A 25574-nucleotide genomic window follows, 5' to 3' on the forward strand; every position below is an offset into this window, starting at 1 on the left:
AATTTAAGACTAAACAAAACAAAAACACAATCAGAAGAACACAAATGTTGTGTATATATTTGTGAACACCAATTTCAGTGTTAGGTGTTGGGATTTTATTTGTACTCTGAATTTCTGTCTTGTGTGTGGGGGATATGATTACAGTATTCAGGGGGTTGAAAGTGTGACTGTGTGGGCGTAACGTGCTCGGTTTGCTCGTCAGAATTCATCAACTATTGGCTATCGGCCCTCTCTGTGTGTTTTTATGTGCGTGTTTGTGTGTGTCTCTGTCTTGGCATTAATTTTGCCTGCCTTTGACCAGATGTGTTTGGCTGGGTTCGTTATGGTGAGCTTGATCTATGACAAGTCAGGAAATTAAACAATTACGCAGTAATAGAAAGGGAGGAAGGAGTAGGAACATGCCGCATGGACGCGTATGAAGACAGACAGAGACATACTGAGAGGAGAAGGAAGGGTGATGATGGGTGGAGGATGTGAGACAGCCCATGGGTGGTGGTGCTGGTGTTGGAAGGAGGTCAGCAGGAGACCGGAGCTAAAGACAAAAGGGAGCGAGGGAGTGTGTGACAGAGGTGGAGAGGTGATTTTCTGCTCTGTCGTTTCTTTTCAGAGGGGATTAGCAGGACGGAGCTGCTGGGTGACAGGCAGAGTGGGGGATAACAGGTAGATAGGAGCAGAGAGGAGAAAGCATGAGGCAGGGTGGAAATGAGAGGAGGAGGAGGAGGAAGGGTGAGGAGGTTGGGGTGGGAGCACTTTGATGATGCATTGTCTCGGGGAATTATGTGAGACGGAGTACGACAGACTCTCTGACTTTGAGGATTCTGAAGTGTGAGTGCTGTGGCAGTATGTGTGTGTGCCCGTGTGTAACAATGTGTGTTAATACATGTGCTGGAGGAAAGGATAAGGATTTCTTTTCATTCTTTCTTCAGTAATATACACGACTATTGTATATTTTACACATTTTTAAAAGACTTAGTCAACTATCTATTCTTGTCATTCTTTATTAAGCATCTTCTTAATCTTTTTAATTTAGGGATTCACTTAATTAGACACAACCATGTAACTGTTGGTTAACACGAATATCTAATCGGCCAATCACATAGCAGCAACCCAATGCATTTACGCATGTAAACATGGTCAAGACAGCTTGCTGAAGTTCAAACTGAGCATCAGAATGTGGGGAAAAAAGGTGACTTTGAACCTGGCAAGGTTGTTGGTGCCAGACAGGCTGGTCTGAGTATTTTGGAAACTGCTCATCTTCTGGGGTTTACTTGCACAGCGATCTCTAGGGTTTACAGAGAATAGTCTGAAAAAGAGAAAATATTCAGAACGGCCACAATGCTTCGAGCCGAGATGAACGTAACTTAAATAAGCACTTGTTACAGAACAGATCTGCAGAAGAACGGTGTTCATTTTGATTTAGTTTTATTCATATTCTTTTGAGTATTAAGCTATTTAGTTTGAGTCATAATTTAGTCTATTTTTCTTATAGTCTTAGTCTAGTTTTAGTCAACTAAATATCATATGGTTATTGTAGACTAACTCTAAAGTGGATTCAGTTGACTAAAATATAAAGTGTAAAAGTTTGTCATGCTGTTGCTGTGAAAGTTGCTCCACACGGTTTACAAAGCGTCTTATTTTCCTTGACATTAAATGCATAATACCGACTGTGCACCATTTAAATACCGAAGCCTGCCTGGTCTCCAGTAGAGCACCTTTGGCATGTGGTGCAACAGGATATTTGTATCATGGATGTATAACCCACAAATCTGCAGTAACTGTTTCATGTCAATACAGACCAAAATGTCTGAAGAATGTTTTCAGCACCTTGTTGAGGCCACGCCATTGAGAATTAAGACAATTCTGAAGGAAAAATGGGGTTTCAACCCAGTACTAGCACAATGTACCTAATGAAGTGGAATTAAGAGTGTATATGTTGAGCAGTAAGTAAAAAGGTCAAATAGAGATTTAAAAGCGCTGTCAGTAGCTGACATGTCGTGAACTACTCACCAAATCCCTTCGTATAACCATCTAATCCCCACTTTGAATTTGGAGAAAATAAGATGATGACAGTCACGGTTTGACTTTTATGACTTTTACAGCAGGCATCTTCACAGCTCACATTAATTTAATAATGTCAAGTAAGTGAATTTGGCTTTGTTTGAAAATGTATTTCCACTCATATTTTTAAAGTGCTTCTCAGGAAGTTGCCACAGACTTTTGTCAGCCGACCCAAATTTTAAAAAGAAGTAATTAAATCACAACATTGGAACAACTGGACTGTTTTCCACTGGTGTACTTAGCAAGGTCTAATGCAAATAGTTGCTTATTGTTGCAGCCTACTGAGTGCTTTTGTACAGGATGTGATGTACTTGCCTCTTAGGCGTTTTACAGCATGGATGCAGAAAATATAAACCAGGCCAGGGTGTAACGGAACATAAAGGTGAGAAGGGATGTTTTGAGGTTTTCAGATGAGCTCGTCTGGTCACATCAGTCTCACTGGTCTAAACCTTTGTCAGCATCAAACTCAGCAGCATCCTCGACTCAGGCATGCGTGGTGTTACTGGTGTATTAGTGACCTGTCTCCTCTTGTGTCTCTGTTTGTTTTTCCAGGCCTCCCCTGCTGCCCTCGCTAAGAGTGTTTTGGCAGAAGTCCCTAACCAGGTGGTAGATTACTACAACGCGAAAGGAATTAAACCCAAGTGCATGTCAGATTATGAGTCCACAAGAACCTTCAGCCCCTGACAATGGACTGAGTGCACACATACATACAATTACATATACATGTATGAATCCTATATCTACATTTAAGTACTGTATAAAACGTATACATGTCCAAAAGCACAAGCACACACATACGCAAACAAACATGTACACAAAACAATACTACATACAGTAGACTAGCTCAGAGAATTAGCTCGTTCTGGTGATACAAATTGAACTACTCTATTGGTGACTATTGCATGTTTGGCCACAGTGGCATCACCTGGGAAATTAACTGCTGTATTATCTACTGTACATTAAAAAAGGTATTTATAGAAATAAGAACAGTCTTCTGAAACAGCATGCATATGCAGACCTTAGCTCACTGGGGGAAAGAATGACACTCTTACCTTATTTAGATAACTAGCAAGTGCATAGACCAAACTATCTGTCAGCATAGAACCTAATATGTGAGATGCATAACCCGAAATGCTTAGAATTAGCATTGCAAATGTTATTTATAGGATTGATAGCATTTCTGTTTGTGTACTGCATAAATGCATGCATTATTCAGCTCCTGTTAATTCCCCTTTTCTAGTAGTTGCTTGCTAGTTATGAAATAAAGTATCTTGTCATTTGTGTGAGATTTGGGGTTGTCTTTGGTGTTTGGGGTTCTTTTCTACAGATTTGTTTGACATTTTGCTAAATGGAATGAACAACTGAATAATTGTAATAATTTCTTAATAACCTTCTTACATTGTAAAGAGTTTTGGGAGGATAGAAACGCTTGTGTGGTAGATACTCATCTGTGAGCTGAAAATGTTTTTTTCTTCTGTATTCTGCATGTTGATTATAATAAAGACCCTTTGGTTTTCTCATTTTAGTGTGATCTTTTATGACGGGATGTCTTCCTTATAGTGACAAAAAACAAGAACATATTGTGTAAATGTCAAATACTATGTAACAGTTCTGATAACCCCTGCCAAAGATCTGGATTTATAATAAAATCCACATGGCCAGCCGTGTTATTAAATTAGCTCGTACTCCACAACAGCTCCAAATGCCACACACTTTTCACACACTGCTAAAAACCATCAGCCCACAGACACCTACACTGACATGCCTGCCTTTCCTTCACTCGTTCCTAGACAGACATTAAAATGCTAGAATAAATTATTTCACTAATCTCCATACAGTTTAATTAATGCGAGCCAAAGTTGGGCTGTCCTAAGAGGACACTCCAAGCGTGCCTCGGGCTCTGGTAGTCAGATCTGTATTCAGCTCATGAACCTTTAATATCTCTTTCCCTATCATAGATAAGCCCCATCAGAAGAGACCAGAAATATCAGCTTCACAGCATAGGAGTCACATAAAAACTTCTTTTTTCCTTGGCATTTTGCCTGTCTGTTAGACTTCCAGTGAAGTAAGACAGGAAATCTGGAAAAGACAGCACGGGAATGACAAACAGCAGCGGTTCAGCTCCGCTCTTAACCAGGGAGTCTGCAGCCATGGACAATCAACAACAACTGTGGTATTGGCTTCTGAAAGTAACCACTTAAAAATGTCTAGTCTAGTACTTTAGCTGACCTGAATTATAACAAGTAGCAATACTGCTACTACTACTACTACTACTAATAATAATTATAATAATAATAATAATTATTATTATTATATTATTATTATTATTATTATTATTATTATTATTTGATATTTTTGCACTTCACTGAACATCAACATTTAAATGAAAACTAGACAAAACCTGCTAGCATAACTGAACAACTATGTAAGGTGAAAGTGAAATTTAGCATTTAAAAAAAAATTATCTTTATTATTATTATTTTGTCCTGTGTTCATGTTCATTCTTCAACAGGTGGGATATTAAAGAGATATCCACATATCAGTGAATCAGTAATTATCCATCCATTCATTTCCTTCATAGTCCTCATCTATATCACACATTGGTTTGGTTTTGGTTTCATGACTATCAACTTCAAGCCTATCTCAGCTGTCAGACTGCGAGAGGCGGGCTACACTCTGGACAGTTAGTCAAGGATAAATAATTATGATCCAATAATAAATACAGTATATAAATGCCACTGTATGGTTACTTTAGCTACTTTAACATAACTTTTAATTTTACTTGAAGCCTGAATACTTGTTTTTTCCACTTGCCACCCAAATAAAATAAATAAATAACAATTAATCTGGATACGCCCCTGTTTATTGTGTTATCCCGTTAGGATGGCTGCCATGAGCGGAACCTTTGCCCTGAGCACCGGTTCTACGGAGCTGTTATGATTGAGCACCGGAAGTATGCAGGGTGACATTTACACAGAAAACTAAGGCGTGTATGAGAGTCCTCAGTGAAGGCTTGTCATCCTTCTGTAGGTTTAATTTTATATGTATAAGTGTGTAGTTTAGAGAGCGCAATGGCCGCGTCGACCTGCCGGTTTCTTTTTCTTCTGCGGGGTACTCGTGTCATCCCTCCTCGTGCAACAGCAGAACGGTAAGGATGCTAACGGGCTAGCCATGCTAACATAAGCTGCAGTTTGAAGCTTGGACACCACAGGGTGACATTGCTGTTTAATTTTGCAATTTCATAAGCTTTAAGCTTAATATCTCGAGTTTGTCTCTTTAAAATAGTAACGTAATAAACCGCCTCTGTTCCTAGTAGAGGAATGAGATTTATCATCTCCTGTCGTTTCTGAGATTCCCCCGTTTGATCTAACATACTGTTTGACTTTCACTTAATGGTTTATAAAGTAGTCTTTTCCCATCTTTAATGCTCTACATGACATGCTTGATAATGAGCGGTTGTTATAGAGAGCATAAAATTACTCCACAGTCCCAGCCAGTACAGTAACATATTCATCAACATTGTAAGGCAAGGCAAGTTTATTTGTATAGCACAATTCAGCAACAAGGTGATTCAAAGTGTTTTACGGAGACATTAGAAACAAAAACAAATAAAAAGCATGATTTAAAATTGATTAAAACAAGCTAACAAACAAACTAATTAACAAACAAACAAACAAACAAACAAAACAGTATATAAAATCAAAACAGATAAAATCAGAACAATAGATAAAATCAGTAGTTAAAATGTTAGTTTTGTAGTTGTAAAAACACTAAATTCACTCTCTGTATGAAGTTAAAGTATTAATATCCTCAGTATTTTACTTTTGTGATGCTCCTGTAGCGCCTTTTTGCTCATGTTGAGCACTCAATGCGTTTCATATTACAAATAATATTCACCCAGTCACACAAGCATTCAGACAGCGATTTTTTCTAACACACACACACACACACACACACACACACACACACACACACACAACGTAGAATATGTATGACATCCATACTTAAGGACCTCCTCACCACCTCTGCCACAACTGCCATAACTGCCATCACCTGAAATTAAACCCCAATAAACAGAAACATGTCAATAGAGACACCTGCCTACTTTACAGAGCAGGGAATTTCTAGGTAATACAGCTATTGTACTGTTTGTTTGTTTGTTTTTGTTTTTTTGTGATATCTTGGTATTCGTTCCTCCTTATGTGCCAGAGGAATAAAGTAATCTTATTTATAGATAAATATCAAGAGTCTGGTTATTTAGCAGTGGTTAACAAAGATGTCTGATACCAACCTTTGTTTGAAATATTATATTTAATACCAAAAAGCAAAGTTTAAGGAAATATCAACATTTCCTTTATTCTGTATGATGCTATAAGCCTCTTCATTTTGCTTTTGTCCTTTTTTCCTATGAAAGTGCAGGTTTCAAGAAGACCTTCTGTAAAAATATACCTTTTTTGATTAATAGCTATGTTATGTGATTGCTGAATTTGGGAACAAAAGTCTTTTATGACTGTTAGAGACAGATTTCATCATTACAGTTGCACATTAACCTGTAACACTGCAGATCAGGAATATTGATGTCCCTCTGCAGGCAGGCAAGAATACTTTGAACTAACAACAAGCCACCAGGCTTCACTCAGTCCCATGTGACACTTGATATTCTCAAACTGTCTATGTAAATGTCCGGACCTGTTTGTTAATGCATCAGCAAGGACACTGCAATGACCCGACTCACTGCAGCAGCAGACTGATGAGTGTTTTTTGTTGTGTTTTTTTAGCTAAGTAAACTAAAATTGATGAGTAGTTTGAGATCTGAAGCAGTGAGGCAAATTTCAGTGTAGATTATCCAGTGGTGCTTTAAGGATTTTCAAGTCAAGTCAAGTCAACTTTATTTGTCAATTCTGCCACATGTACAGGACATACACAGAATAGAAATTGCGTTACTCTCAAACCCTAGTGATTAGAAAAATGCAAATAAAATAATTAAAAAGTAAAAATTTAAATAAATTTAAATAAATACAATACAGTTTTACGTATAACAAAAAAAAAAGCTATGCAATATACAATATACAATATTCAAGTAAGAAGGCATAGTGGTGCAAAATAGGCAAATAGTGCAAATGGGGATTTAGTATTAATGATTCAGTGCATTAATGTGGATCTATTGTGGACCTATTTCTATCAGAGAAGCTTTGAATGAATCATTGTTTTGTATGTACTGGGCTTTGGTGCTGTCCCAGTTCATCCATTGTCAGAAGCAAGTCATTTAGGTCTTTTTTCCTTAAACCAGCTTTCTTCTTGTTGGCTGCAGCTCATAAACAGAAAGTCTGAGCAGAAGACAGGTGGACATTTTTTTTCTGCCACTAAAAGTTTTTTATTTTTTTTTTAGCATTCATAAGTCAGAGTTTGGGGTTTTCCAAAAAATTTCAGCTTATTAATGCAAACCTCTGAGGAAATAACTTGAAATCTTGAGTTATCAAGTTGAAATTTTGAGATAGTGATTCAGAAATTAAACTGAAACTTAAAATGATTTTTCAGTGGCATAGGGTGGGACGTTTATGCTCAGAGTTAGTGCTGATTGCCTGAGATTACTTTATTAGGGATATGTGCTATTGCTGAAATCGTACAGGGCCAAGTGTGGGGAAAATTGAGTGTTTAGGGCAATCTGAAGCCTGAGGGTCTTTTTTCCTTACAGGGATTACTTGTATATCTTGTCGCGTCTCATGGTTTGAGACTCATGGATGTTGAGTCTCAAACCATGAGATGCACCTGGCCGATCATGGTTTGAGACTCAACGTCAAGAAGATCAAGTACATGGAAGCTTGTCCCCAAACTGATGGCACCATTAACATCGACGGGGAAGACCTGAAGAAGGCCGACCGATTCAAGTACTTGGGATCGATGATCAGTGGCGACGGGGATATTCTTCCAGACGTGCAAGCTGGGGTCAATGCCGCATGGATGAAGTGGCGTCAAGCGACGGATGTGCTATGCAACCGTCGAATGCCAGACCATCTCAAGGTGAAGATTTACAAGACTGTAGTCTGCCCAGTTGCCCTGTATGGATGGTGTCAAGGCCTCGCGCATTGGGACCAAGTCATGAATGAAGACGTCAGAAAGCGGCTCGGCATCGCACCAATCACGGAGAAAATGCACAAGGCACAGCTACGGTGGTACGGACACGTATTACGCTCAGGCGACAGCTCAGTGGCAAAAACTGCAATGAGGCTTGAGCCCGGTGGCCAGCGACCCCGTGGCAGGCCGAAGAACTGGTGGATGGATAGAATAAAGGAAGACGCCCTCGGTCGTGCCAAATGGAGACGGATTTGCCGCAAAGCGGACCCTGCCATGCGGGACAAACGCTAGAAGGAAGAGGATTACTTGTAGATCTTGTCATTTAAAGCTTAATACAGTTACTGCTTAATATGAGCATACACCAACATAACAGTATTAAAATGATTATTTTCTTGCTATTTTAAAATATTTGGCTGTGGTAATGTTGTTAGGAAGCAAGTGTGTCTGACCATTGTTGTTCTAACTGTGGGCGTTACATGGCTTGTTTTCTCTTTCAGTCCTGCCCTGCTGGTTGGTTGTATCAGGACAGTGAAAACCACAACATGGTTTGAGGAAAACCTAACAGAGGACAACCAGGAGTACATGAGGAAGAGCATGGCAGAGGAATACAGACGGCAAACGGCTGAAAAGCTCAACCCACTCAAAGACGAGCCGTGGCCTCGTGATGAGTGGACAGAAGGTGGGTGCAACCATTAGTTAGAGCCGTGTTCGTTATGGTTCTCGTTTCCATCCACTTGGCAACTTCAGCACGTTTTCCTCTGTTCTCTCACCAGGGAGCCGAAGAGTCGGGTTAGTTGCTGTGAAGTTGGGGATGGTGCCTGTCTGGACGAAAACAGGCGAAAGACATGTAGTCACCATGTTACAGGTATCACACTTCCGCTGTGGCTTAGCTTTGATCCATAATAGCTGCAGATAGTCTTCAGGTGTTCAGGAGTGATAACGGGCATTTATGTTTATTATGTATGTGTGAACTTAATGAATTGGATTATTCAATATAGTGGAGAGAAAGAATAGCAAAGTTAGGACTCAAAATCTCACCTTCAGACTTTGATGTTACATTTAAGCTCGTCCTCTTTTACAGCAAGATGTGAGGAGCAGATACTAAATGTTTGCTTTATTCAGACCACGTTTTATTCCCATCGATTTATCTGTCATTAAAGTAAACTGAAGCGACCACTGGCTGCTTGTGCTCATTTTGCTCTTTATTGATCACGACTTGCATTTTACTTTCAGTGAAATGTCAGTGGTAACAGTTGGACAGATATTTGAATTTTGTCATCGCCTCTCTTTAATATGAGATTCAAGGCAATCAAGAAACTCATATCCCCATCTGCTGACTCACTTCAGTCACAGTTAGTCATTTTCTCTTCAGCTGAAATGTTAATGGTCTACACAAAAAAAGAGAAGATGACAAGTTGAATATTGAAATTACTCCCACCACTTTAGCTTTTGGGTTCATGTTTTTATCTGAACTGAAGCTGAAGGCTCGTCATAACAAATGGAACGAGAGCAGGAGGGCAGGTTAAAATGGTGGGTTTTAAAAGAAGTTATGAAACTTTAACGTGGTGTATGTCCTTCATCAGTTGTGCAGATATCGCACACACTGTACAATGTGCATAATGATGCAAAGTTGTTGTTACAGTAATGTATCTTGATGAATTTATCTCTTTGCTGATTGTTATTATTATATTGCACCAGACTCTTCCACCATCTATTTCTATCATCGTTCATCACGACTGTGGCCCTGGCTCTTATTAGATTAAGTACAGCGGCAGCGCTGTCTACCTGATTGATAATGCAGCATCTGTTTTCTCCAGGTGCAGGATTGTCACATAATAAAGTACCTGTCCAAAGAAGAATACGATGGACACTCTGCTGCTCTCATTGTAGGAGGAAAAAATGTGTCCCCATTCCACGTAAGTAGAAGAAGTGTGGTTGAATTTGTGCATTTGACAGCGCTTCACGCTGGTTATGCTTTCGGAGAACAATCCTGCAAAGGTGGCCACTGGCCTTTAAAAACGGCAATTCATGTTAAGTGTTTCGTACTTTTCACAAAGCATATTTTTTTCATTCTGTCAAGCTGTGGTGAGTGTTCACACGAGGCCTGAGCTGGTGATAAAGTGTTGAGTTTGTACTGAATTGCAACACCAGCCTCTGCTGCCAAACACTTTATCCAGTCAAAGTGTTGAGTGTCCACGACTGAACGATGTGTGCCACATGCAGCTGACTCACGAGTTGAAAACATCGCTCAGCCATACTGTACAGACCTAACGCGTATTTGTTAGTTCTCGCTATATTTTATCAGTGCGACAGCTTTATGGATGCATAACTTTGTCATCTCCTTCCCCCCCAAATGGAAATGAATTGGTAATTTCATATGGAAATTCCAGTTAACAATCAATGATTGTATTTTGCACCCATCAAACACATTATTAATAAACAAGATGGGTGTAAATGAGTGACATCACTCACCTCATTACTATGCAGTGTTCTGCTGGGGAGAGAACGCTAAACTTTGCTTTAGACTGTGTGTTGACACTTCCGGATGTGTTGCCATCATGGCATAAAGAGGACACACAGCAGGGATTTTCATGGTGATTCATTTCTTAGTCGACTAAACAAGGAAACATGTAGACTAACAGACTAGTTTAAAGGTAAGAAACGCTGAAAAGTATGACGCATTACAAATGACGCATTGTTTTACGATTCATGACAGCCATCTCAATCGAAGTTAAAATCTTCCATCCATAATTTCTTCCGCTTATCCCGTGGCAGCAACCTAAACAGAGAGCCCAGACCTCCATCTCCCCAGCCACATCTTCCAGCTTATCCGGGGTAACACCAATGCCCCCTAGTTACTCCAGTGTGTCCTGGGTCTACCGTGTGGCCTTCTCCCCATAGGACCTGCCTCCTTTCGATGTGGAGGAGCAGCTATACTTGAGTTCCTCCTAAATAACTGCACTCTTCACTCTATATCAGACAGTTTTCAACAATGATGTCGGGGCTGCAGCTACATGTGGTTGAAGATGGCTGCATAACATCAATTAAACTGTTAACAATTAAATTAAATGACAATTATGTCTGGTAACAACTAGTGTAATAAACTTTAAGGCCCCATGACTGCTCTCAGAAGTCAATAATACGATTAATTGAAAAGCAAGACAGCATCACTGGCTGATAAACATATACTGCCTCCTACAAAACAGGTTTAAAAAGAATCTCCTCTTAAGGAGGATTTTGGCTTTAAAATGCTCGAAATGTTCCTTCTTTTAAATGAAAAACAAAGGAACAAGTGCGAATACATTAGGGTGTCATTTATTTTTCTGGGCCTCAGTACATGCTCAATGGGCCGGTGTCAGGATTTCACTTGTCCAGCGTGAAGTTGTTTTTGAATCCTTTTCACACAGCCACATCACTCTTTATTCAGAAGCAGAGTTTGTTGGAGTGAGAGGCTTTGGCAGACGGATTTTCAGTCAACAGAAGGGGGGAGAGAGAGAGAGTTTAGAGTGACTGGAGGCGCTAAGATGAGAGCGAGCCGAGTGAAAGCAAATGTCAAAGACTCTCAGTGCCAAGTGTGTGTGCGTACGCTTGTTAGAGTGCGTTTTGTGTGCGAGTGTGTTTGGCTCCCATACAGTCATAACAGGCCCGTGGTTAATTTGAAAACGCTAAAGTCCAGCTGCTTCTTACTGCATTTACTTCTTTTAACACCTTATTTCCTTGCTTCTTATTTTTCTCTTGCACTCCGTCACTATGCCTGACAGAGGTCTGAAAAACAAATGGAGGTATTCAGGAACGCAGGAGTGCCTCCAAAGCAGAAAGTCACTGCCTTTAAAGTCTCCGACAGTGCCATCATCAAGCCAGGTATGAAATGACATTGAATTTTGCAAAGAAAGATCACTTATTAGGTTTTTGTGCGTGATTGGTAATGCAGGCTTGTTTGTTGCATGTTCAGGCACTCCTCTGTATGCAGCACATTTCCGTCCTGGCCAGTATGTGGACGTCACGGGCAAATCGTAAGTTATGTTCTGCCAGCTCCTCATTGGCGCTCCTCTGCTTGGCTCCTGTTCCTGCTTCTTACCCTTTCCCAGCGTCACGTTTTGAAGAGAGTTCAGTTTTTGACTTTACAAGAAATTCCATGTCTGTCCTTTTTTCTTTCCTTTTTTAAATATTGTTACCTTCTGGAGAAACATGTCAACATAAAAGTAATCTGGAAATCTGAGCGTGTGTAAATAAACTTTGTGGTGCGTGTTTGTTTGTAGAATCGGTAAGGGTTTTCAAGGTGTAATGAAGAGATGGGGATTTAAAGGTCAACCAGCCACCCACGGCCAAACCAAAACTCATCGCAGACCGGGAGCTTCTGGACCAGGAGGGGTTAGACAAACACACACACACACGCTTGTTACGATGTTCATCCATGCCAAACGTGAACATTTGGTTCCCCAAAATCCATTAATATGAACATGTGTGATATTCATCGTCTGCTTCCAGGATCCAGCTAAAGTTTTCAAAGGGAAGAAGATGCCCGGCCAAATGGGCAACAGCTACATCACTGCTTATGGACTGAAGGTACACACACACACACACACACGCGCGCACACATAAACTTAAAGAGCCTTAGTTTTAAACTTGGTTGTCCTTGCCTGCAATTTCAGCTCAATATTCTTTCATCTGCCTCTTCTCTATCCCGCTTCCAGATATGGAGGGTCAATACCAAGTACAATGTGCTGTACGTTAACGGCTCTGTCCCCGGGCACAAGAACTGCTTACTGAAGGTAAATATAATCATACACAGTCAAAGTGGAGTGTGAAGTCGAAGGTCAACCCCAGCATGCTTAGTGTTCATACAGAGACAAGTGACCTTGCACCTGTAAAACACCGTCACACCTGCAAGACGGTGTGATCAGTCTTCATCGACGCAGTGCTGGATCAGCTGTGTGTGTGTGTGTGTGTGTGTGTGTGTGTGTGTGTGTGTGTGTGTGTGTGTGTGTGTGTGTGTTGTGGGGGAATGGGAGCATGCTCCTTAACGATGTTAGGATTACCCAAAGCATCCATCTCCATACTCAGCATGTTGTGCTTTGTGTGTGTGTGTATTGCTGAAACATAGATGCAGGCTATTATTTGTTTTGCAGACAAGCGATAATGAATACAAATGCGTGTTGCATTTCACCCAGCTCAGCTGTGTGCAACACAAACACACGCCTGGATTCATTATAGATTATACAGCCCCAAAGGACACACATGCAGGTTATTAATGCTTGTTCATTGTTTTTTTTTAATCATTCAGAGGGGCCCTAATGTCCCTTTGTACATGAGGACCAGTCATGGTTTATTAATTTAAATTAAATCTGGCTGCAATTAATGATAATTTTTATTATTGGTTTCAGTGCTGACTGTTTGATTAATCACTTAGGACACTGGTTTCTATGTTGGGGTCAGGAGAGTAGGGGGTGGAGGGATGGAAAGGTGCTGTCAAAAGGTTTTGTGGCTGCAGGAAATTTTAAATTTTGGCAACTGCAAAGTGCTGTGAGCATTTCAGCATTCCTGTTCACTCCGAGGAAATCCCGTTCTGACCACCTGCATGAGTTCATCTGCGGCCAGACTATCAATGCAGACTTCCAAGCTGGGGTGTGTGAGGACAACATCTGCCCATTCACATTGCATTGAAAAGTTTTTGTCCACATCTGCACAATCAGTGCTCACCACCTACTGTACTTTGTAGATCTGGATCCCCATGATTGTCCTTTTTACCAAAACAGTTTTAAAGTGAAACTTTTATGTAACACACTTAAGGGAGATCCAGTGTGTAAAAACCATGCACAGGTGAATGTGGAGTAGGAGACTGACAAATGTTTTGGTGCATCGCCAGCTGTGATGCAAATGTCTGCTGGTCTGTGGTGGTGAAGACAGCTGAGCTCAAAAGTGAAGCTGTGATTTACCGGTCAGTCTGTGTCTCCACTCTCACCAAACGCCGTGACCTCTAGTTAGTGACAGAAAGAATGAGATCACGAATACAAGCGATAAAAACAAGTTTCCTTCAAAGGGTTGCTTTGAAGAGCCGATATTGAGCCAGTGGAGGTGATTCAGGGATCTTACTAGAATACTTCCTGAATGCCTCCTAAACGAGGTATTTCGGGCTTGTACTACAGGGAGGGAGTTTTGTGGCAAACGCAGGACACACTGGAGAGATTTTATTTCTCAGCTGGCTTGGAAATCACTCACTGTACCACCAGATGAGATGGAAGAGGTGACGGAGGAAGAGTGGGTTTCTTGATGGATGGATGCAGTTGGAATGCGACTAGAAGTGATGTGAAGGTGCACAATGACGTGATCTTAAAGGGGAGATCAAGGCATAGTTTTTGATTTTTATGGGCACAGGTGCCGAAGTCTGTGATTGCAATTCGTACATCTGTATACACACTGTGTTTCAGGGTTCAGTGAGACTGATGGTAAACACTAAATAGAACAACTAGTCAGTCAGAAATAATTCCAAGCGTGATTTATTTAATGCTCCTCGTGGAGCAAATTGTTTTCAAGCAGAGTACACGACCGACCGCCAATTATAAATGACTAAAGGAGGTAATTTGTACGGCGGTGTATTAGCTCCAGTCTAGGTGAAATTAAAAAAAAAAAAGGTTGAAGAGCCAGGGGAGAAAAGTTATGTTCTGAGGAACAACAATGAATTTAAAGCTAGTAATACATTCGCCCCGATATTTTCAGAGTAAAAAAGCATGGAAGGACACTGCCATGAGCTGAGATGATGGCGTTTGTGTATGAGTTACTGATGTTTCGATGATCATCTGTGAAAGCTCGTGCATTCTGGTAGCGTGGTGTTTACTTGCATAAAGTAAAAAAAACCAGGAGGATACAAAATAACTGGCCATCTTTAAAAACGAGGAAGAGACTTTGAAACTAGCGATTATTGATCTAGAATGGAGACCCATTCGATAACTACATGGCTTATTACTCTCCTCAAATGCTTTCATTTTACGGGACTAGTTTTGAAAGTTTCGGGAGAAGCTGCCATGTTGGTTTCAGTTAAAGATCAAGGAGCAGACAGCCCACGCGAGGCATTTGTCCAGTCTGTCTTTGCACGGTTTCAGGAGGCTGGAGGAGAAGATAAGAGACTCTAAATCACGTATCAGATACCGTCGTGCAGCTCGTCCATCACACTAAAAAGCTGCTCGATCGCTCACAAAACAAAACACCTCACTGCACGTGTAACGTTATCTTCAGTAGCCTGACTTTTGCTTTTTTATATATATTTATATTTTTGCTTCATAAATAAGTTTTTAGTCACTAAGAAAATTAAGTAGCGGTGTTTCTATGTGTTCCAGGTAAGAGACACTGTGCTACCGAGCAGAAGGTCCACCCTGCTCAACCCTCCTTTTCCGACCTACTTCACAGAAGAGGACGGTGACCTGGACGAAGACCTGTACGACGAAGACTTGTTCGTTCACACAGAGCCATCGTTAACACTGACCTGACCTCTCACACACACAACTGTTTCACACAAACCTGCTAACTGTACCTTGATCCTGTAATAAAAGAGTATTTCCTTGTATTCTCTCCAGCCTTGTCTTTGTGTGTGTGTGTGAGTGTGTGTGAGAGAGAGAGATGCGCTGGCACAAAGAATGTCTGTCTGATCCAAACAGTTATTACATCTCTCTTGGTTTTTTTCTCCTCTCAGAAACCATGGTAACTGTAGGAGTGATGATGTCACTAGAGGATCCCCAAGTAGAGAGAGGAAGAGAAATGGGGAGGAAAAAAAGACAATGAAACAAAAACAAGGGAGAAGTGAGGCAGGCCTGCTGGAGAACTGTGCAATATCTATGCAGAGGAGGAGGGAGGGATGGAAATGAGTGTGTGAAACAGTGAGGGGAATACAGACGGGAGGCAAGGAATAGGCTGGTATGGGAGAAGTAATGAATTGGGTATAAAGCAGGGAAGCAAATACAAAGGAGTTTTATTTTTGTTTTGTTTTTTTTAGGTGGGGATGAGCCAGTGAAGGAGTGGAGGGCAGCTAAAGGTGGCAGAGAGGGAGAGGCAGGGATGAAGGCTAACAAAGGTTGACATTTGTGCATAAGAGGATAAATGAGGACATTAATGTTGCAGGAGGAACTGCTGGGTGCTTAAGCCTGTGCTTGTGTGTTTGTGTTCAGCAGTATTTAAATGAGGCAGACTGTTTGTGGGTTAACGGAGCTCCTTAGGCACAGTGTGGACGCCTCTTTTTGTGGGTAGCAAGTTATCAGATGAAAATCATGTCCTCCTAACTGTTTGACTGTTGTTTAGTGTGTATCTTCAGAGGCCTGTAGTCCTTCTCTGCTCCATATCTGCCATGTAATTGACAACAGCAGAAAAAAACCAAAACAGGCTTTTGTTTGAAACACTGACAAGAAGCAGCGATGCTTCACAGGATCCGCTGCAACAATTGCGGATGCGCACAGCATCGATTTCTTTTTCCTAATTGCAACGCTGCACTGCCCTCCCACTGTCTGACATGTGCAACATGCAGGAGCTGGCCATCATTTAGCTATAAAACAGTACAAAGTGATGACGCAGTTTGTGGCAATAGCTATAGCATACCACGGCTTGTAGGTCTGTAAGACAGCGGCAGGTTCTTTGAAATGGTAATGATATCGTTTGAAAGTCCTGCTCTGTGGAGCCTGCACATCATCTGGCTTTTGTGGGGGTGGACAAGAGGAGAGCAGAGCGGGGAGGGAAAGAAAAAGGGTGGGGTGGTCTTTGCCTGTCAAAGCAGCAGAGCAGAAAGAGAAGACTATGAAGTCCGGCCAGGATTGGGAAGCCGCGGTCTCCCCTGACTTTCACAAGACTCTTCCTTCACCTGAGGAGGTGTGCTGGACTGTAAACTGCTTGTTTATGCAGAGCTTTGCCTGTGAAACAAGACCAGGCTGTTTTTCACATGGTAAGCAGTCCAATAAGTCAGCAACCCTATTAAAACTATATTAGAATTTATGTATTAAAAAAGACCTCCAGTATATGATTATGTATTTTGAATAGTCAATAAATATGCCCGGACTGTGTTGCAAAAAAAATAACATCCACACTATTACACCAACTCCAGCCTGAACCAGTCGTACGAGGCGGGATGGATCCATGCTTTCATCCATGCTCTGACCCTAACATCTGAACATTTCAGCAGAAATCGAGACTCATCAGACCAAACAATGGTTTTCCAGTCTCCTGTTAAGTTCTGGTGAGCCCGTGTGTATTGTAGGTTCAGTTTCTTGTTCTAAGGTGACAGGAGTGACACCCAGTGTGATCTTCTGCTGCCGTAACCTGTCATCTTCAAGTCGATGTGTTGTGCATCCAGAGACGTACTTTGGCTGTAACAAGTGGTTATTTTAGTTCCAATCTGCTTGAGGTAATCTGGCCATTCTCCTCTGACTCCTGATATTAAGAGGGCATCTGCCACTCGATGGGTATTTTCTCTTTCATAGATCATTCTCAAGAATTCTCACTCACAAGAAAGCACTTTAAAAATGACTTGGACCTGAATTTATTGAGATTTACTGCTAAACTACGACTTAGCTTATGAGTAGAAAATGTGACCTTAAAAAAAGACAGAAAAAAAGACAGCCAAGCCCTGAAAACTTGTCAGTAAATAATGCGATTGGCCTCGGGCTGCAGCGAAATAATTCCACGAGTGATATTTCTACAAGTTTGTTTGATTCATCCCAGAAAACTGTGGGAAAGTTGCACTGTTAGGTTTTGAGAGGGCATGCATAACCAAAAATCACTTGGGACCAAAAATAGTAATTCATTCAAATCAGAATAGTTTCTGAAAGAGTCGTTGACCGTGCATGTAACTTTGACTAATGAAGAAATTGTGCTCAATTCCACTTTGCTAATCAGGACTTTTGCCTTTATTTGGACTCGATTCAAGACTTATTATTCAACGACTCTCTTAAAACAGCGTACAGGAGTGTAGCTATCGCTGGGGAGAAAAGCGCAAGTTTGCAAATGTAGATATTTAAGTGCTCTGACCAGCCACGCTCACCAGTTTTCTTGCCTGTGTAACAATCCTGAATCTGATCTCAAAATGCAAATCTATTAGTTAATTAAAGAGCTGAGTTTTGGCTGAATCTAAACATTTCGGGGAAATTACTTGGAGAGTGTGTGAGAGGTTTGGCCTGCTACTTTGACCCGGGTCTGACATGATGGATCTCCTGCTCTACTTCTGCTGGCTCAACACATGAGAGATCTGATTTCCATTAGTAAAGAGGGCACACGCACATACACACACAGCCTCTCCTTGTATACACACCTAAAGTGACCATCACTATCTCTTTTGCACAAACACACACACAAACACACACTTTTAATGCCTCCTTAGCGAGCAAAGATTCCCTCTCCTAGACTGGTCAGCACTTATGTTGTTGCCTCCTTGCCGAGTTTACACACAAACTCCGGGTCTGACCTGCATCTTAACAACACGCACGCACAAAGGCGCATGTGTGTGGTGGCGTGCGCCGCGCAATATGAATTATTGAGTGTGTTATTTGAGGGACAGCTGGCTCTTGAGCACATTAAGTGCCTCAGTTAGACAGCCAGTTACAGCAGTCTACAGTGACAGCAGTGAAGAGTCACTAAACAGAAGTGAAGAGGGGAAAGAAAGAATGCTAATGCAATTTCACACCGGCTTGTATCAGCAGGCAATTATAAAAGTGTTTATATAAGCTCTCGCGTCAGGGATAAAACAAATGAATCTTTTAAACAGAAACGGAGCAGTAAAATCATTTTCTAATAGTCTAGCTACCATCCTAGTCTGCAAATACATGCATCTAAATGACATTTGAACTTTACAGAGGAAATCATCTGAGCAATGTATCATGGACGCCTTGGCACATTTACTGAGAGAAAACTGCACCAGTTGCTCAGCCTACATTTGGCAGCGTCGTGCAGAACTTCTAAATATAAATATTTGTATATGTGTTGTTAATTATAATTTGATCCAATAAGAATTGATGGCTAAATGTGGAAAGAGAGACGCACCCTGCTATTAATTTCACATGCACAATTATCGCCGCACATCCCTTTAAGCCGCTCTGCTGGTGGTCCTGCTGGTGCGGGCCCCTCCCAGTTGTGCACACCTGGGTCTCAGGGGTGTGTGTGTGTGATGATTCCCACCCGTGTAGGTAAATTTGGGTTCCTTCCTTCCAGCACCACTGGGTGAGAGCAGGGTGCATCCTTTGTATCCCCGCCTTCCCTCTTCACAGGTGTTCCTATCCTGCTTTTAGATGTGATCGTGTGTGTGTGTGTGTGTGTGTGTGTGTTGCAGTTATGATCCCACAAAGCAGTGTTATAACTGCCTTTCACCATTCCTTGCTTAGTTTCCCTCAATTCTTTTTAAGGATTCATGGAGGAATGATGGAGACAGAAGGGAAGAGTGAAGAGAGATTTTGGTACTCTGTGTCAACATGTAGCAAAGGGAATACGCCGACAGCCTCAGCATTTTGTGGGCCATCGGTTAAAACCTTAGCAGTGTGCTCGACCACTCAAAATGCAGTATCCTAAGAAAGTTTAAGTTGAGAAACCAGTTACATAAAAGTAAAACTTTGAATTTAATTATTAATTAGATTCTCCTTTATGCTGATTTTGTTAGTGTTCATTAAATAAATATTTACATTTACAGCTCGTCTACAGTTCTGAAACGGCAAAATGTCTTGCTGCGTCTCAAGGACTGAGATAAACGCAGAACAAGAAGATGCAGTAGTTTTAACTTAAGTGGAAACTTTTGATGAAACATCAATATCCACAGATCACAGGAAAGAGATTTACAGAGACATGTGGGAAAAGAAAAGGGGGGGGGGTTGCACAGTTCTGCAGTACTATATATATATTACTACTATATACTATATTATACTATACTATACTATACTATATACATGGTATTCAAAAAATATAAGCTGCATTCAAAAAACATCAAATGTCCAAATATACAATTGGGGGAAAAAAATTATGCTTCACCCATCCGGTTCTTCCTTTTACAGCAAAGTGAAAATCTAAACTCCAACATTAGGGTCACAAACTGTGAGTGGTTGCCCGGATACAGGAGATGACTTATCGTCAAAGCATTCAGCCTTTTGCCTCGCTTTTCACATATAGGTAAGTGGTTCGTTAGCCCATTCCCTGTTAAAATGTCTGACATCATCCTGTACATTTCACAGCCACTGCAGGTACCCTAAATGTGTGCACTTCTGTGGGGCTTAAATGAGCCATGTTGAGACTGGGAGGTAAATGTCAGCGGTTTTCAGCCGGAAACCTTCGCCACAAGAATGTGACCACGGGATGTCGAGTAAATCAATATGAAAGCCGAGGGAGAGGGCTGAGAGCGGGGGGAGGGACGTTACTGCAAAATTATCACTGCAAAACCAAAGAAAATGAGAAGGGGAAGCGGAGACTGATGAAGGAAGTGAAAGTTGATTTTCAGAGGTTAATTTAACTTCTTTCCTGACTTTGAGGTTAATCTGTGACATTATACTGTGCGTGTAGGTGTGTAGATGTGTAAGTGCCCTAAAGGACAAGGCTGCTGATAACTCACGACTTTGTTATCCCATGAAAAGCAAACAAACCCAGCAATATGTCAGACTATTTTCTCTGGGGACTATTTTCTGGGAACATTTTGTACATTGTGAGTATAATAGACTGTATATAAAAGGTGGATGTAGCTACTGTGATGTCACGCATTAGTCGGTCTGTGGATGCACACTTTCAATCCTTCATTTTAGCTTCATGGCCTTTGGCATCTTGTTTTTTTTCTGAAAACAAAAGTAAGCATATTCACAGAGAGAGGGTTGAGCGTTAAGTTAACAGCTAACTATAGCCTGTATATAAAAGATGGATGTAGCTTCGGGGTCTGAAAAGCCTTTTAAGCTATGGTGGAAGTGCCTTAAACAGCCATTCTTCCCAACAGCTGGCAGGGATATTTTCTCTGGTTCCAAGTCCTATGATTTATGACTTAAGTTACCAATTTACTGATATGGTGGTGCGGTGGTTAGCACAGCAGGAAAGTCCTGGTTTTATACACATTTTTGTCCAAAGACATGCATATAGGTTAACTAGTGATTCTAAATGAATGGATGATGTGTGTGTTAATTTCAAACAAGGTGATGTCATTAGAGTGAAAACAGATGACATAACAGGGTATGCATTAGTGCGGGTCTGACTTGCAAAGTCACCACCACACGGTCTGCTCTCAGTTCATCAGTCAGATCCACTCCACTGCTTGTGAGGAGCGGTTTCAAAACATCAAGATGCCGATGGCCAACCCGCTCAGCTAGAGCTTTAAAAACAGACAAATGAGGGATGCTGTGTTGGCTATGTGCATTTTTTTTTAAATATACAGTCCATGCAGCATTACCTGTGTGCATCCATAGACTGCAGTGGTGCATGTACAGATACACAGACTAGCGAGTCACTGCCAACATAAAGTAATGAAAACAAAAACAAAACAAAACTGAGCACTGACTTCTTGGAGGGTTTGTTACAGTTCACCACACAAAAACTCCTGTTATCTGTTGTATAAATTGCATTAAAACTGCCCCCCCAGAAAAGCACCACCATATTTTAATAGTCACTTTCATCCATTTGATGATACTTCATGCCGTCAGGATTTAACTGTAATGAACGACTGTCACCCAGCGTAACAATGAAACTCATCAGCTGTGTGCGCGTGTTTGGCTTGTCCTCACGCAAAGAACACGAAAACATAATTTTATTGGCAGTTTGTGCCAATAAAAATAATTTGGCAGTTTGTGCTGCTCAGATTTCTGTCATCACCCCCTAACAGTGTGGAGATGAAGAGGATTTCATGTGTGTGTGTGTGTGTGTGTGTGTGTGTGTGTGTGTGTGTGTGTGTGTGTGTGTGTGTGTGTGTGTGTGTTGCTCAGAGCATCAAATGAACTGCATGGCTGGACACCACATGGATAGTTTAAATGGGAACTTTTTTATTTTTTTACAATTTGGATGCAATTACCCTTTATGTGGTCGTTTCTCGGAGAGTACGCACTTCTTCTCTCGCGCACACCCACGAGTGCACACAAAGTGATGACATTTCTTACTCCTGAATAGAAAGCCATTTAACCTGACTCACAAGAAGCCGAAGGACACAAAAGCAATGGCACAAAGCGAGCGGGAGAAAGACTGCGAGTAGGGGGTCTCATAATACAGTGGAAGCTTAACACATTAGAAGGCATCATTTTAGAAACTTTAAAAACAGACGTGCGCCGCTTCTGTTGTGGACGGACAACACATGCAATAACTCTGTGTCTTTGTCCAGATTTGTGATTATTAATGTGCGTCAGTTTTCTGTGAAAATACAGTCACTGCATTGTACTCCTCTAATTATAAAAACCTTCATCTGCAGTGGAGGCATCTCAGGAGACCTGTGTGTGTGTTAGTGAGTGTGTACATTACATGCAGAGGGATGAGCAGAGTGGGAGTAAGACAGAGGGACTTACATCTGTTTTGGGTCAGCAAAAATACTTTATAGCCCTACTTAAAGAGGCAGTGATGATGCTGCCAAAAAGCAATACATCCAAGTGGTTCACCCACACACACCCCCGCACACAAAAACACACAATCCACCCTCCCAGTGTGCTGACATATCAACTGATCGGCCCCGCACAGCATTAACTGCAAAGTATCCTATCCTGCACACACCCGGACACACACACACCTGTGCACTATCCTGGCCCTCATCTCCTCTCTTTGCAAAGCCGGAGATCATCAGATATCGCCCCAAAATCTACACGATAACAAGAATCAATTATCACAGCATCGTGTTGAATCAGCACACATTCCTTCGCTCGACACAGAGTGAATGCAAATGGAGATGCAGATCAGCGGTTTCAAAGTGCCAGCGGGTCTTCGGTGGCGGCGGAGCGCGTCGGATTGCGGGGCAAGGCTGCCGCTCGGTGGATCGAGCAGGAGCTGCGTGCACGCAGAGAAGTGGGGCGTGCTGGTTGAGGAGGTTGTGCAAGGTAAAATCTCAGAGGAGTTAACTGTACAGAGATGAGATGAGATGGGTCCCTCAAGTACAACCCCAGTGCTATTTTTCTAAACACGAAATGCTGACGTTTCTTTTGTGTGTGTGTGTGTGTGTGTGTGTGTGTAGTCGTAGGTTGTGGACGGAAAACATGAAATCAAACTCTCAGCTCAGCTTGTTACAAAAGAAAAACTGGGGAGCGCTCATGAAGGGCCTGTTGTAAATATTTTATGGACCCTCTCTGTAAGACACAGAGCAAGCTTGAGAGGTTATTTTAAAGGAGTCTTTTCAGTCTGTTCAAGCAGATTGTAATGCTCCCACATCTGGCTTTGACAGCTGACCTTTTAATAGGACAAAAACTGTATAGTGGAAAAAGGTCTCTGATCACTCTTTTGACCTGCACTCTAATCAAGTCATGCAGAGAAATCATTACCAGGCTGACCTTCAACTGTACACCCTGCTAAGATAATAGAATAAGTGTTTGCAGCCAGCCAGATACTTAAGTGTATTGCTGGATTAGAAATGAACCCAGGATTCTCCTCTGAGGTGGGAGATTTGCGGTGTGAATAACTCACACAGTGGCAGGAGGACTGTCTCCTGCACTTGTACCTTTAATAGCTTCACTTTATTATCCTGTAGTGTCTGATTCTGGGGTCATTACTTCCCTAACTCTCATTTCTTAATAAATCATCTTATAGAAGCAATGCAGCTTAAATTAAACATTAAGGAAAATAACAGTAAAATAAGAAAGTTAACTTGACCTGAAACGCAGCGCTATCTGACCTCATATGTTTAAGCCTGTTAGTGCTTGGGTGGGTTCTACCACAACTGTGACCATGCCCGGTACAGACCATACAGTGAGGCCTGGTGTCTCCACTAGAGGTCAGCAAAAACTTGTGAGCTTGTGCTAGGTTCAAAGGTACAGACGTTTTTTGAAGTCATTAAATAGAAAAAAAATAGTATTGTACTCATAATCACACATTGATTAATGTGTAAATACGTCTTCCAATAAATTAATGCATTCTCATAAACTTAGAATTACAAACATAATACGCCAAAGGCGATGGAGAAGAGAACTCCCTGCATCTTCAGACTCAAGATATGAAGGATCATACATGTTTTATCAGCAGAGATGGGGTCCTCTTCACCAAGGGAGCAAAAACGTCAAAACAAAAGAGAGCGCGACTGGCATCTGGATGAAATTGAATCTTCTTCCTCCTCATTGCGACCCCTTATTTCCTGAACTTAAGTCAGGGGTCTAACATACAGAAACGTGCATAAACATGTTTATTTCTTCCTGATATTGTCAGAATGACTTATTGTCAGGACATTAGACGTGACCATCTCATTTTTGGACAGCTGACAGTGAACTGGCTAAACAAAAGTTTCTAAGCTAACATTATGCTAATGTAACTAATGTTAAGCGTGAATGTCTTAAAAAATATCACACTTTCTCTCCGTTAAACAGTTTGAATTCATTCATCACATCAAACATCACAATATATGAGAGTTTATTCACTAAGTTCAGCAATTTCAGTTCCACTTCAAAGTAAATTTCACTAACGCTAGCAAACAGCAGCTAACAGCACCTAACGGGGCTAACAGCAGTGCTTAGCCACAGAAAAGTTTAGGATATCCTCAACAACTCAGTATTGGTGTCACCGATCAGAAGTGAGCTTCAGTGACTCATCGACTCATATCAGACTGTTTTCAGTCTTTTACAGCCTCCTTCAAAGTAAATAAAGGTGGATGCTTCTCACCTGGCATATTGACAGCTAAGATAAACAGTGGACTGACAGTCTGTACAGATAGCAAAACTCTCCAGGGCCACTTCCGTCACTTTGCTATCTGAGTACTTTTCAGACCCGTGACCGGTGTTTTTAAGGCGACTCTGGGGTAAACACATAAAATGCGCCGAAATATTTAATTGATATAGATCTGTGTTTTATTCCTGATTGATTGCTAAGTGTCGATAGACTTATGTGTTAAAATATAATGTGTGTGTGTGGCGGGGTGCTGGGTTGTTTTTCTTAACACAAACAGCAGTAGAAATATCCTATCTAAATTTAATGTTTTGATATCTCCTGGCTGACTAAAATATGTTTTTCCTACAGCCACTGTAGCTAGGATTATGCACTAGAATTGAAAGGGGTAAGGAAAAAGACCTCAGTTGTCTGCAAAACTTACTGACATCTAGATATTTAACACACTGTAACTTTAAAGTTCTATCAACTCCAAATAAAACCATAATATCAGTTTTTTAATTCTTTCACTCATTCTGTGTTTAAATGACCCATGTTCTGAAATATGGTCCAGATCAATGTATCTGACTGTATTCACTTTTAAGGATGAAGAATTAGCCACTCGGTGTTTTATGTGGCGCTAACTTTGAACCTTCAGCATTAACATTTTGGCCCAGTTTGTTCACTTTTGG

The 25574-nt window shown here is 41.2% G+C and overlaps 3 protein-coding genes across 4 annotated transcripts in view; all 3 read left to right on the plus strand.

The window, feature by feature from the left end:
- Window positions 1–3578, plus strand: part of cpne4b (copine IVb) — a 30672-nt gene extending 27094 nt beyond the window's left edge. For both annotated transcript variants that reach the window (XM_026156321.1, XM_026156322.1), the window contains exon 16: window positions 2611–3578. In XM_026156321.1, the coding sequence (XP_026012106.1) occupies window positions 2611–2742 (132 nt within the window). In that variant the 3' untranslated portion in view covers window positions 2743–3578. The remainder of the gene's footprint in view (window positions 1–2610) is intronic.
- A 1371-nt stretch (window positions 3579–4949) lies between these two features.
- mrpl3 (mitochondrial ribosomal protein L3) lies at window positions 4950–15694 on the plus strand. The gene is made up of 10 exons (XM_026156651.1): window positions 4950–5206; window positions 8631–8812; window positions 8907–8998; window positions 9951–10049; window positions 11895–11994; window positions 12086–12146; window positions 12393–12504; window positions 12622–12699; window positions 12828–12905; window positions 15468–15694. Exons 1-10 carry the CDS (start codon window positions 5130–5132, stop codon window positions 15615–15617), a joined length of 1029 nt encoding a protein of 342 aa, XP_026012436.1. The 5' UTR covers window positions 4950–5129; the 3' UTR covers window positions 15618–15694.
- On the plus strand, window positions 6371–8622 carry LOC113014867 (uncharacterized). Its single transcript, XM_026156652.1, has 2 exons — window positions 6371–6929; window positions 7205–8622. The coding sequence occupies exon 2, from the start codon at window positions 7822–7824 to the stop codon at window positions 8422–8424; it is 603 nt and encodes a 200-aa protein (XP_026012437.1). The 5' UTR covers window positions 6371–6929; window positions 7205–7821; the 3' UTR covers window positions 8425–8622.
- Window positions 15695–25574: the final 9880 nt, after the last annotated feature.

This window comes from Astatotilapia calliptera, chromosome 22, assembly GCF_900246225.1.
Source record: "Astatotilapia calliptera chromosome 22, fAstCal1.2, whole genome shotgun sequence".
Taxonomy (NCBI): domain Eukaryota; kingdom Metazoa; phylum Chordata; class Actinopteri; order Cichliformes; family Cichlidae; genus Astatotilapia; species Astatotilapia calliptera.